At 40.6% G+C, this 13,464-nt stretch overlaps 1 protein-coding gene across 1 annotated transcript in view; it reads left to right on the top strand.

The window, feature by feature from the left end:
• The window catches only part of TOP1 (DNA topoisomerase I), a 95,653-nt gene that overhangs the window by 63,636 nt on the left and 18,553 nt on the right, over positions 1-13,464 (top strand). Inside the window, exons 9-13 of the mRNA XM_008017324.3 lie at positions 856-971; positions 5,907-6,028; positions 7,213-7,335; positions 9,056-9,243; positions 10,208-10,352. Coding sequence (XP_008015515.1) covers positions 856-971; positions 5,907-6,028; positions 7,213-7,335; positions 9,056-9,243; positions 10,208-10,352 — 694 coding nt within the window. The remainder of the gene's footprint in view (positions 1-855; positions 972-5,906; positions 6,029-7,212; positions 7,336-9,055; positions 9,244-10,207; positions 10,353-13,464) is intronic.

Below are 13,464 nucleotides of genomic sequence, written 5' to 3'. Positions count from 1 at the left end.
CTGGAGTGCAGTGGCACGATCTTGGCTCACTGCAACCTCCGCCTCCTGGGTTCAAGCAATTCTCGTGCCTCAGCCTCCCGAGCAGCTGGGACTACAGGTGCGCGCCACCATGCCCGGCTAATTTTCATATTTTTAGTAGAAACGGGGTTTCATCACATTGCCCAGGCTGGTATCGACCTCCTGACGTCGTGGTCCGCCCGCCTCAGCCTCCCAAAGTGCTGGGGTTACAGGCGTATATGGTGTTTATTGTATTACTCATTTTTTCTCTTATGTTCAACCATTTTAAAAATACATTTTCAAAAAGTTGTTTCCACTGAGCTTTAGATTCACTTATCAGTGTTTGCTAGATAGTTCCAGGTAATCCATAAGTACCTTAAACTCAACATGCCCCAGTTAAGCTGTCATTTCCTAGTCTTCTTGCTTTATGTCCTTTCTCATAGGGTTGTTTTCCCCTGTACCTTCCATCTGACATCACCACTCTGAGGAGGCCTTAGCCTACTTATGAACAATCCCTCTGTCATGTATGCCATTGTGGTAAAACAGCTGTTGACATTTTTGTGTCCCTCACTTGTTGCTGAGCTCCTTCATTGTTGATCTCTTCTGTCCAGTATCCTTGAACTGAGCTGTTGAAATGTATTTTCCTTTATTCGCCACAGTATTTCATCTTTCTTGCGAGTGTTGGCGTTTTCAAAATGAGAGACACTGGTTCTTTTGATCCAGGCCTTGAATGTGAGGCCCAGAAGTCATTCCAGAGCACTAATCAGTTGCGCGGATAATTATTTGGCATTTAATCAGTGATGACCCCCATGTTAGGCAAGGTGATCACTAAATGAGGTTGTGCTTTGTCTTTTAAAGGTGGGAAGAAGAGCGCTATCCTGAAGGCATCAAGTGGAAATTCCTAGAACATAAAGGTCCAGTATTTGCCCCACCATATGAGCCTCTTCCAGACAGTGTCAAGTTTTACTATGATGGTGAGTTGTTTCAAGGTTCTTGATTCTTGGCCAAGAAAAGAAGTCTGCTTCTATTTAGGAATAGAAAACAAGGAAGGATCCTATATAATAGATAATCCTTTTTATTTCATTTTGTTTTATTGCCATGCGATTTTGAGGAAGGGGCATCAGGTGTTAACTCTTAAAGGCCCATTTGCTGCTGAAAAAGTGCCATGAAAAAGGGGCTGTTCATGTCTTCCCTACATAATCCAAAAAAGGTTTGTCAACATGGCTCACAGTGTGTGGTCCACAAGCTGAAGGTTTTGATCTGAACTTCATTTCTAGGGAGTGACTCTTTGCAAGAGTTATTAGAAAATCCTCACTTGAATGGTAGTATTTTATGTTAGCAATATAATAATGCAATCGGACAAGCTGCTCACACTAGAAACAGTACTAGTATATGGTTGAGGATTAATAGTCTGCCATCAATCTCTAGATAAGGCTGGTAGGCATCTGTCACTTATTCTGTGTAGCATAACACTATTCCTTTGATATATGTACAGTCAAGTCTGATGAGCTGCTTTAAAGAAATGCCCTGCCTGGGTCGCTTAGAACCCTCAGAATTGTCCTTTATCTATCATTGGCATTTCTATCCTTGGGTTGAAGGATTTGAGGGTAGCCTTTGACATGCCTCCTGTTGGCAGTGTAGCAGTATGTAGATGGTAATAACTGATTTTCTTCATTCCCTGAGTTTTATCTGGGAATGGTTAGAGCATTGTTCCTCATACCCTTATGTGTTTACGACTCAACAGAGTGGATTTGAGCCCATTTAATAGTTGTGGGGTGGGCTTCTTTTCCCTTCCCCACCGACCCTCTTCTTCTTTCCCCTTTCCCAACCATCCTTCCCTCTTCTTCTGTCCCCTTTCCCCACAGTCCCACTTCTCCTTTCCCCACCATTCCTCTTCCACCTCCACTTGTCTTGCCACCATCTTTTGGCCACTGTTATTTCACCTCCCCATTTCTCCACCATTTTTCCCACCCTCAACCCCCCACTGTTTTCTTCTCACCCATCCCACTGCCCCCACCAAAAAGAAAAAATTGTGGGGTGGGATTGAGTACTTCTGAACCAAGTGGTCTGCTGACCAAACTTTGAGAATCACTGGGCAGGATAACTGCTGAAAAGCGTCAGTGGTGAACGCTCAAGCGTTCTAGTGCATCTCTCTTTCCACCAGTAGTGGCCGTAGGTCCACCAGTGCTTGTAGGCCTAGGTAGTAGTTTACACTAAAGGGCTGGGTCTGCAGCTGAGGAAAATGCCAGACTTGGCAAGCTGAAATTTGTTTTTTTAAATGACGTATTTATTACCCAAGTGTGGTGGTGCACACGTGTAGTCCCAGCTACTCGGGAGGCTAAGGTGGGAGGATCGCTTAAGCCCAGGAGGCGAAGGTTACAGTGAGCCCAGATTGCGCCACTCCCCTCCAGCTTGTGTAACAGAGTGAGACCCTGCCTCAAAAAATAAAATAATAAATAAATAACGTATTTATTGAATGTATTTGTGTTCAGACATCAACACCCAGCAGTGGATAGTACTACTGACTTAGACCCTGATCTTGGGGAGTTTGCAGCCTAACAGGACTCCATAGTCTCTGGCAAATGCTTATATTACGTAAAGGTTTTGAACTGTTGACCAGAGAGCCTAAGATAGTTCTTTCAGCCCTCACAGTGGTCATTCCTGGAGACTCTTAAGTATAATTCAAAGCCAAAACTCCTAATTAAGAGAAAGGGCCTAGGACCTTGAAGAACACCATCTCAAAGTGTAGTCCATAGCCCTGGTCTGGACTCACCAGGAGCTTTAGGATGCTCAGCTGGTAAAGCCTCACTTTGAGGTTCAGAGTGATGGGAGGGAAAGCTAAATTCCCTAGTCTTGGGGTTTCTCTTCCTTTTCAAGATGGGAAGCAGAGGCCTGGTCTAGTTCACAGGTTGCCATAGTCCTTTCCTCCCATTCTTGCCCAGTCTCCAGCATTTTCTCAGTTGGTCCTCCGCTGGGATTTCTTCTCTTTGTGTGAACTCTTACTCTGTAGTAAGTCAAGAAGTCATATTTGACTTTACTTCAAACTGATACAGTAAGTGCTGCCTACTCTCTGGGGAGGAGAATTCTTAGACTCCTTTAGAACCTGCCAGGGAGGTGGGGCATGGGCTAGCTGAAGCAGTGAATTACTGCCTCCTCTAAGGACCTTCAGTTTACAGCTTTGACTCAGCAGTTTCCTTTTCCTGGAGCTCAGCCTTTTCCACAAAGTGTTAACATTGCCAGGAACCTTCCAGTCATCCTCCCACTACTCTACTGCAGGGAGCCATCATTTCATCTTTTGACAGCTCGTCTAAAATAGGAGGAGTCACAGTTGCTTCTTCCTCTATTGGGACAGAATTCAGTAAAACAGCCCAAAGTCTCATTTTTTAAATTTTTTAAATTTATTTTTATATTTATTTATTTGATACAGAGTCACACTGTCACCCAGGCTGGAGTGCAGTGGCACAATCTTGGCTCACTGCAACCTCCACCTCCACGGTTCAAACGATTCTCATGCCTCAGCCTCCCAAGTAGCTGAAATTACAGGCACACGCCACTACACCTAATTTTTATATTTTTAATAGAGACGAGGTTTTACCGTGTTGGTCAAGCTGGTCTCGAACTCCTGACCTGAAGTGATCCTCTCACTGCCTCCTAAAGTGCTGGGATTACAGGCGTGAACCACCATGCTCAGCCACATTTTTGTTTTAATGGTGTTAACATTTATTTTATACCAAACAGACCTGAAAACAGTTTACATTTTTTTCTTGCTATTTTATTTCTAATGACTTAATGTTTTCCGTTATATTGGAAACATGTTACAGTTTTCTAAAGAAGTTCAGGGAATCTTTTAATACACAGCCTATCTTCCCCAAAGTGTCTTCCTTCCAAAGCAGAAGCTTGGGGGTTGATGGGGGCAACTGCGCCACCTGTTGGCCTTTTAAGTTAATGGTGTCCGAAGTGGGCTCTTTTTATTATAACTGTTTCAATTTTGTGCTATAGTTCTCTACACCCCTGCAGTCAGATTGCAAATCATTATGAGATAAGATGTTTTCTGAGTTTCAAAATAAATGGATTTCTGGTTAAATTTTAGTTTTCTATAAAGAATGTGGGCACCCTTGGTGAATTATTAATACCTGTGTAATAGTAAGGTGGTGGATTTATAGTTAACCTCTTTTTTTTTTTTTTTTTTTTTTTTTTTTTTTGAGACAGAGTCTCACTCTGTCGCCCAGGCTGGAGTGCAGTGGCCGGATCTCAGCTCACTGCAAGCTCCGCCTCCCGGGTTTACAGCATTTTCCTGCCTCAGCCTCCCGAGTAGCTGGGACTACAGGCGCCCACCACCTCGCCCGGCTAGTTTTTTTTTGTATTTTTTAGTAGAGACGAGGTTTCAGCGTGTTAGCCAGGATGGTCTCGATCTCCTGACCTCGTGATCCGCCCATCTCGGCCTCCCAAAGTGCTGGGATTACAGGCTTGAGCCACCGCGCCCGGCCAGTTAACCTCATTTTAAGTATAGCCAGATGCTCTTAGTATAGCATTGATTGGTTCCAGGTGATGTTGTAAAGTTGGATTTTTAAGAAAGAATGGAAATTGGTGCTAAGAGTACTGACAAAAGCATTCTGTTTGAAAAGTGGATTAAATTCCCAAGTACTTTTGTTTCATTGCTTTAATAACTAAATCAGGTACATAAAACCCCTAGGCCCTATTCAGATTTTCTTTACCAGTTAGCAGCTTTCATTGTGAAACATCTGAGTCCCTTTAGACAGCTTTTTGTTTGTTTGTTTGAGACAGAGTCTCGGTTTGTTGCCCAGGCTGAAGTGCAGTGGTGCCATCTTGGCTCACTGCAACCCCTGCCTTCTGGGTTCAAGTGATTCTCAAGCCTCAGCCTCCTGAGTAGCTGGAGTTACAGGCTCCCACCACCACATCCGGCTAATTTTTTATATTTTAGTAGAGATGGGGTTTTGCTGTGTTGGCCAGGCTGATCTGGAACTCCTGACCTCAAGTGATCTGCCTGCCTCAGCCTCCCAAAGTGCTGGGATTACAGGCATGAGCCACCGCGCCCAGCCCCTTCAGACAGCTTTTACATAAACAATTGGATACACCAGGAACCCCAGTCATCCCTTGTGCTGTGGATGCATCCTGGTTCCCTGAAAGAGGCAGCATCATGGTACCCATGTTCCATAGCAGTGTATTGCAAACTCTAGTGTACATCCAAGTCTCGTTAAAATGCAGTTTCTGTATAGGATTCAGTAGGTCTACGAGGGGGACTGGGATTCTGCATTTCTAACAAACTCCAGCATGATGCCAGTGCTGCTGGTCTGTGAGCCACTGTTGAATAGCAAGCTTCTAGAAGAAGGTCTTATTTAGGCTTTTCATATGGGAAATCTGGGCTTGCCTAGTATGGATATATATTTTTTATTCATATTCCACCCACCTAACTTTGAAGAAGAAAGATGCCTATTTCTTTTCCCCACAATTCCTTTCTTCCACTCCCTGCCCTATCCCTTCCTCCCCTTCTTGAACAGAGGCTGCTTAGCTTAGCAGTGGCAGGAGTCCCTCTGAGGATTTGATTTTTAAAAACCATTGAAGAGGTGTAAAGGACCCTGCTTGCTGAAAGGAAAAGGAAGAGTGACTGGGCCTCCCCCAGGTCATCCCTGTCCTGAGCAGGCACCTGGGAACAATTAACTGGCATAGTCTCCAGAGAATGACCCAGGTAAATATATGCTAAAGGAAGGAGAATTTGTACAAGTAGATATAAATCAGTATGTTGTCTTTGTTGTTGTTACTATGTGTCACCAGACCTTTATATACCATGAGAAGGCAAACCATTATTAAAGAGAATTCGCTAGCCCTGGGTATTTATACTTAGAACATGAATACTATACCTCACTTTTTGGAACCACTTTTTTCTCTAGGTAAAGTCATGAAGCTGAGCCCCAAAGCAGAAGAAGTAGCTACGTTCTTTGCAAAAATGCTCGACCATGAATATACTACTAAGGAAATATTTAGGAAAAATTTCTTTAAAGACTGGAGAAAGGTACTGTAGCCCGTGTGTTAATATCCTAGTAGCTTGCAAAACAATCAAGTATGAAGTAATAAATTATTTTGCAAAACATTTCCTGATGTAAAATTTTGAGTTTTATGGATTTTGCTGTAAAGTTGTGCACTTTTTGTCTTCATTTACTATATTATGTAGGGTTTCGGTCCAATAAGAATACTTGAGTATCGGCCGGGCGCAGTGGCTCACGCCTGTAATCCCAGCACTTAGGGAAGCCAAGGCAGGTGGATCACAGGGTCAGGAGATTGAGACCATCCTGGCTAACATGGTGAAACCCTGTCTCTTCTATAAAATAGAAAAATTAGCTGGGTGTGATGGCAGGTGCTTGTAGTCCCAGCTACTCGGGAGGCTGAGTTAGGAGAATGGCGTGAACCCGGGAGGCGGAGCTTGCAGTGAGCCGAGATTGTGCCACTGCACTCCAGCCTGGGTTACAGAGCCAGATTCCGTCTCAAAAAAAAAAAGAATACTCGTATATCTTTGCTATTGGCTGTCATATGATGGCAAGTAGGGGGTTATGAGATTAGGTTAGGCCAAACAGAAAACCTCAACTCTAGTTGCGCACAGGAAAGTTTGTCTCTGCAGGACTGCCCCGTGTCTGCTGTTGCAAAGAGAAATGTTAATCTGATGTCCCACCACCTGTTCACTCCCTGTTAATTCTTGCTCATTTGTTCTAGGTACTTTCTACTCTTGAAACAACATATACTATATTTGCCTAGGTGATTTTTAAAAATCTCATTATTCTCAATTTGGATAGTGTGGACAGAGGCAGCAGTAAAGTTTACTTCCTGAACTAGCTCTGAAAAGCAAATTTAATAAATGAATAGAATAGGGGTAATGTTTCTAAGAGAGAATCAGTATGGAATTCCAAACTTGTATTCATACGCCTGGGGACAGTGTGCCACGGAGTCTAAGAAACCACATAAGAGTTCATTTTTTCCCATGATAAGTCATTTTAAAACATTTTAATATTATTAAATACATATTTTATAATAAAGAAATACAACTGTTTTTTTTGTTTTTTCAAAATTCATTAATTGAGGTTGGCTACTTCGAGAAACCTTTAACTGAAAAAATGGTGCTTGGGTATATTCGCAAAGAAACCCAAGGACTTACTAGTGTATTTTAGTTGTTTTTCTTTCATCTCCCTGTTTTCTTTTGACTAGGAAATGACTAATGAAGAGAAGAATATTATCACCAACCTAAGCAAATGTGATTTTACCCAGATGAGCCAGTATTTCAAAGCCCAGACGGAAGCTCGAAAACAGATGAGCAAGGAGGAGAAACTGGTACTACAGAATTTATTAAACCTCTGGAGAATTTTGGAATCGTGATTGGTTCACTTAATTTTCTTCTTGGTTCTTACGACACAACACTAACATCAGTAATTTCACATCCTTCTGTGCTAAAGACTTAGAATTCTCAATGTCTAAATTTTCTTAAAGGTTTTAGTTAGACTGAAAATTGTGAATGAGTACATTGCTCAGTAGCTCTCTATAGGAACCCTGGTGCTTCAGTGACCTAAAAACCAGTCAGTAACTCCAGCCAATAATACAGTAATTAAGGATGGACAGAACTGTCCCACAGTGGCTACTGGATATTAAGGATTTAAGACAGATGAAATCATATTGGCCATATACCTTCCTGTTCTTTGATCTGTTTTACTCTGGAATCTTGCAGTACTCATCCATCTCCATCTTCCAACCTTGGCCATCCTCATTACTGAAGAATCTTTCTGGTATCCAGCTGGGATGCCATTTTTCTTCTACAGGCTGCCTGTTTTTGTAAAAAAAGAGAAAAAAAAAGAAAATAAAAGTTTATTGGAACCAGCTGCCCCTACTTTTCTACATATTATCTATGGCTGTGTTTATGCAACAATGACAGAGATGAGTAGTTGCAAAAGAGAGTAGTTGCAAAAGAGACTGTGTGGCACTCAAGCCTAAAATATTTTCTATCTAGAAAAAGTTGTCAGCCCCTAACTAAAGGAATCCAGGCTAGAATTTCATTTTTTTCCAATCGGAAGTCTAGAAGTTAAGGATTTTAAGGAATTTTTTGCACTTCAAATTCCTGTAGTTTCAGTATTTTGAAGGACTTGCATGTTTATATAATTCAGGCCATTGTATTTATATAACTCATTGTTTCATGGTACTTATTTGGCCACTAGTTTAAAAATTAATGTGTTACTATAAGAATGTTAATTGCATCAGACTTTCTGTCTCAGGTAAATCTTATCCTCAATATTCCAAGTTAGTGAAATTTAGTATATTATTTACATCAGGGGCATTTTGAAACTTAAAGATCACTTTGGAGCTTTGTTCTTAGAATACTGATCCAAAGATAGATTTTATAAACATCCCCTTGTCAGAGTCCCTGCAAGGACACCTGCTGCCAGCAAGGTCTGTTCCCACCCACAAGGCAGCAGGGCTTAGTTAAATTGAATCAATAAGTATATAAAAAGAGTCAATAGACGGTAAGGAGGCTCAAAATCTTGCCCACCATACCCCACCTTTTTGGAGCAAGGATCATAGTATAGAGTATATAACCTGTATACCTACAAAAAAATTAGTGACAGATCTGTCTGGACTTTAAAACCCATGTTTTTAAGCTGTTTAACTGCTGTTTTAATTAAATGGCTCGAGCTATTCTTTTATGAGGCTCTATCAGAGACCCTTCTCCATTTCCTGTTTTGATAGTACTCAATAAAACAGTACGAATTTTTAAAGTACATTTAAAAACACCCAAACAACATTTATAAACATATATCCTTTAAGACACAGGAATCAGTTTTGAATCTAGTTGAAATCAATCCTTATAGGCAGATCTTTTTGGGGAATTTTATGATATTTAAGTTTGAGAAAACCACTAGAGGTTTTCCTTTATTTGAATTCATTTTTTAGTCATTTTCAGACTTTTCTCTATCTTGACCTAGTCTCCCACAAGAGATAAAAATGTATTAGTAGAGAACAGCAATCGGAATCTATTTTGAGTACTTTCTTGGCTGTCTTCCAGAAAATCAAAGAGGAGAATGAAAAATTACTGAAAGAATATGGCTTCTGTATTATGGATAACCACAAAGAGAGGATTGCTAACTTCAAGATAGAGCCTCCCGGGCTTTTCCGTGGCCGGGGCAACCACCCCAAGATGGGCATGCTGAAGAGACGAATCATGCCTGAGGATATAATCATCAACTGTAGCAAGTGAGCTCGCACTTCATCCTGTGGGCCAAAAAGGGAGTGGAGGGTGTCCTTTATTGTACTTGGGAAAATTTCCCAGGTTACACAGGACTGTTTGGGAAGGGAGATACTTAAGAGCAGGACAGTATTTCATGCATAGGTCTCCAGATGTTTTTGAGGTACAATAGTCTTCCCTTATCCACAGGGGATATGTTCCAAGACCCCCAGTGGATACCTGAAACTTCGACCCAACTGCTATCACTTGGAACACATTTCTGTTGATGTCTTCTACCCCCAAATTTAAAGCCTTTTCCATCTTTATTAAGTACTTACCACATACAGTGGCTATAACTTTTGCAGTCTGAGGTGCAACAGCAAAACTAGCATGACTTTCTTTTTCCTTCTTCACAGTTTCACAGATGGAAGATTCGTTTTTACCTTAGATCTCAGCAACTTCAGCATACAGTTTTTTTTATTAAGTCGATAATTTTCACCTTTTCATTTAAAGCACTCTACACCTTCTCTTTGGCATATCCAAATTGCCAACATCAATACTTTCGCACTTTGGGGCCTTTATTAAGTAAAAGAAGGGTTATTTGAACACAAGCAATGTAAAGCCATTATAGTCAACCTGATAACTAAGGCAGCGCCTAGGTTACCCAGGGGCAGGTGACATATACAGCATGGATATGTTGTATATATGGTTCACGTGTCCCAGGTGGGACTACAAGAGATTTCATCATGCTCCTCAGAATAATGTGCAATTTAAAACTTACGAAATGTTTATTTCTGAAATTTTGTATTAAATATTTTTGGATGACAGTTGACTGAGGGTAAGTAAAACCATGCATAAGATGGGACTACTATATTGACTGTTAAGAAGGAAACTTGGAAAAATATGCTCAGCAGATATGTCCACTTGGGGTCTGGAAAGGTGAAATTATTCCTCACATCTCATTTCACTATCCTCTTGCTCTGTTATTTCCAGAGATGCCAAGGTTCCTTCTCCTCCTCCAGGACATAAGTGGAAAGAGGTTCGACATGATAACAAGGTTACTTGGCTGGTTTCCTGGACAGAGAACATCCAAGGTTCCATTAAATACATCATGCTTAACCCTAGTTCACGAATCAAGGTAAGTTACGGGATAGTTGAGAGCTGCACTGGTTCATGGTGCTGATAATCTTTTTCTGTTGAAATGTAATGTTCTCGTCCTCCAGAATCACTTTGACAAATTAAAAACCCTTCCCGTTGAAAGAAGGCAAGTAGTTAGCATTATGGTGATCTTCCTACAATGCCTCCATTTTTTTTGGTCACATTGTAATCTTATTTATTTATTAATTCACAAATATTTACTGAAATCCCAAATGTGCCACACAGAGTATACATTTGGTGCTAGGAATTATGCTGGCAAACGACAGACGTAGGTCCTGCCTTCACGTTGCTTTATGTCCAGTGGTCAGAATGTGTTGAAGTACGGTGGTTGTATATTGGCCTCTGCAGATCTCTTCTACTTCCTCACCTCTCTTGGCTGTGAGAAGGGAATGTAATTTCTGTATAGCCTGAAACAAGTTGTAAAATCTAGTGTTTTACATACTTCTGGCTTCCTGCAGTCTCATCTGGGTAGGTTCACCAGGGCCAAATGAAATTACGTGTGTGAAAGCACATCATAAACTATGTTACATACCTGTGCATTGTTATTTATTGATAGTGTTATTGCAAGGAGATAACTGCCTTGGGGGGAATAAGTTCTCGTTTGCCAGATAGCTACGTATATCCAGCTTTAGAGAGTTCCACAAACTTCTTCCCTCCAACATACTATGAAATATAAACCTAATAGAGACAAAAGCACAGTCAAGGAATTAGTTCTATGTAGACTGTTACTGTTTTATGTGCAGGAGACCTGGGACCTTTCTGAAGAGGTAACATTTAAAGGATAATATAAAAAAAAATTTTTTTTAAAGTAGTACCTGAAGATCTGGCTGGCCTCACTATATGGCTTCCTCTCCTGCCTCTTCTTCTCTCAGAACTATCAAGCTCTTGCTTACCTCTGGGATTTCAAAAGGCTACTTTATTTTCTCTATTAGAAACACCCATTCTCCTATTCTTTCCAGGGATACAATCCTATTCATCCTGTAAATATCATCTTAAATGTTACCTCTTCAGAAAGGCCATCCCTGAATCCTAGAGGCTGGATCAGGTACCCTGGTATACTCTCAGATGGCACCCTGTACTTTTCCTTTGCAGCATTTACAGCAGTTTAAATCTACTGGTGTGATTTACATATAATGCCTGTAAGTCTTGCTGAAGTGAAGCTATGTTCAAGACAACTCCACTGTTCAAAGTCCTTTAAGGGCTCAGTCTCTTTAACATGGCATTTAAAGCTGGCTGCATTTAGCAGTGGATGTCACAGGAGAGCATGAAGAGACTGAAGATCTAAGTTACACTCTAAGAAGATCTAAGAGTTCCTAGGTATTGGATCTTGGGCAAGTTTTGGGGCCTTTAAGTTTAAAAGGAAGCTACCAACCTGGGATTTAAAGAGGGAAATGACACCAGATTTGTATTTTGGAAACTCATTACATAATTGATCATTCTGACTGCTGCTCTGTGGAGACTGGATTGGACACAAACAAGAGGTAGAGAAATCAATGGGAGGCCGTTGCAGTACTCCAGGCAAGAAACGGTGATGACTTAAGACAAATGATGGCAATGGGAATGGAGAGAGGTGACAGATACATAATGTATGCTGAGTACTTGTACAGGTAAGGATTAGAGTTAATTGTAGGAGCCTCTCTGAGGGCTGAGATCCTTGTTAGATAGGCCAGTGGAACACCTCAAGAGCAGAGAGCCAGCCAGTTTTATTCCAGACAATATTCAGCTAACTGCTATACACAATAGACATTTTTGCAAGTTTCTGGATGATAATTATGGTAGTGAACCTAAAAGTCACCCAGAGTTAGACTCTGAACCTTATACTCAGGACAGAGTGCCTGACTTGAACTGCAATGGGATCCCAATAGGAGTCATTAAAGGCCTGGAAAAGTGGTGCCATTAGGGGGAAAAAAATGATTTATTGAGCTTGCTCTCAGTTCTCTTTTAGGCTGTCTTGTACTCAGCAGTATAGTGAGATCTTCAAAGGTTGGGGTTTGATAGTGCCTTGAATCATTTTTAACTTTATATTGCCAGCGGAAGAAGCATTCTCTTTTTAGATTTTTTAAAAAATAGAAAGATACAAACATTACGGGTTTTATTTTTAGTGAAATATTGCAAACATACAGGAATAGATAATTATGTAATGAACACTTGTATGTCCACCATCTGGCTTTGTCACATCTTAAAATTATGTTCTATGTGCTCAATTATTTCATTTCATAAAAAATACTCTGATAAACATAGCTGAAGCCACCTGTATACCATTCACCTCCTTCCTTGTAGATTACTATGAACTCGGTGTTTTTTATTCTCATATATATTTTTTGTATTTTTACAGTATATTTATGTGTGCATAAACAATATGTAATTGTACAATATGTAACATACTAGTAACATACTAATTTAAAACTAAAACTTGTTTTTAGTTTACAATATGCTGTAAACTTGTAAGCTAAAGACATATATATTGTACAACATATTGTAAACTAAAAACAAGTTTTAGTTTTAAATTAGGTATGTTACTGGGATCATTCTGCAACTTGTTTATTTCTCTCCAGCTTTGATTTTGAGGTTTTATTATCTTAACCTACACTTTTAATTAATCCGTTTTACTTGTTACATGGTATTCTATTATATCATAGAAACTTATCTATTCTGTTGGTTTTTGTTGTTGGTCTTTTGAGACAGTGTCTCACTCTGTCGCCCAGGCTGTAGTGCAGTGGCGTGATCTTGGCTCACTGTAACCTCTGCCTCCTGGATTCAAGTGGTTTTGGTGCCTCAGTCTCCCGAGTAGCTGGGATTATAGGCGTGTGCCACCACGCCCAGCTAATTTTTGTATTTTTAGTAGAGACGGGATTTCACCATGTTGGCCAGGCTGGTTTTGAACTGACCTCAAGTGATCTGCTCACCTCAGCCTCACAAAGTGCTGGGATTATAGGTGTGAGCCACATACCCTGCCTCTATTCTCTTCTTAAGAGGTATTTAGAGTTGTTATACAGTCTCTTGCCCTTTAAACAGTGCTGGAAGAAACACGTTTCTTGTGTATATGGATGAAAATTTGTTTTACACATTAGATATTTCCAAATTGTTCTCTT

The sequence above is a fragment of the Chlorocebus sabaeus genome, chromosome 2 (genome assembly GCF_047675955.1).
Source record: "Chlorocebus sabaeus isolate Y175 chromosome 2, mChlSab1.0.hap1, whole genome shotgun sequence".
Taxonomy (NCBI): domain Eukaryota; kingdom Metazoa; phylum Chordata; class Mammalia; order Primates; family Cercopithecidae; genus Chlorocebus; species Chlorocebus sabaeus.
Note: the sequence above shows the minus strand (reverse complement) of the source record. Positions and strands in the feature narration are given on the sequence as shown.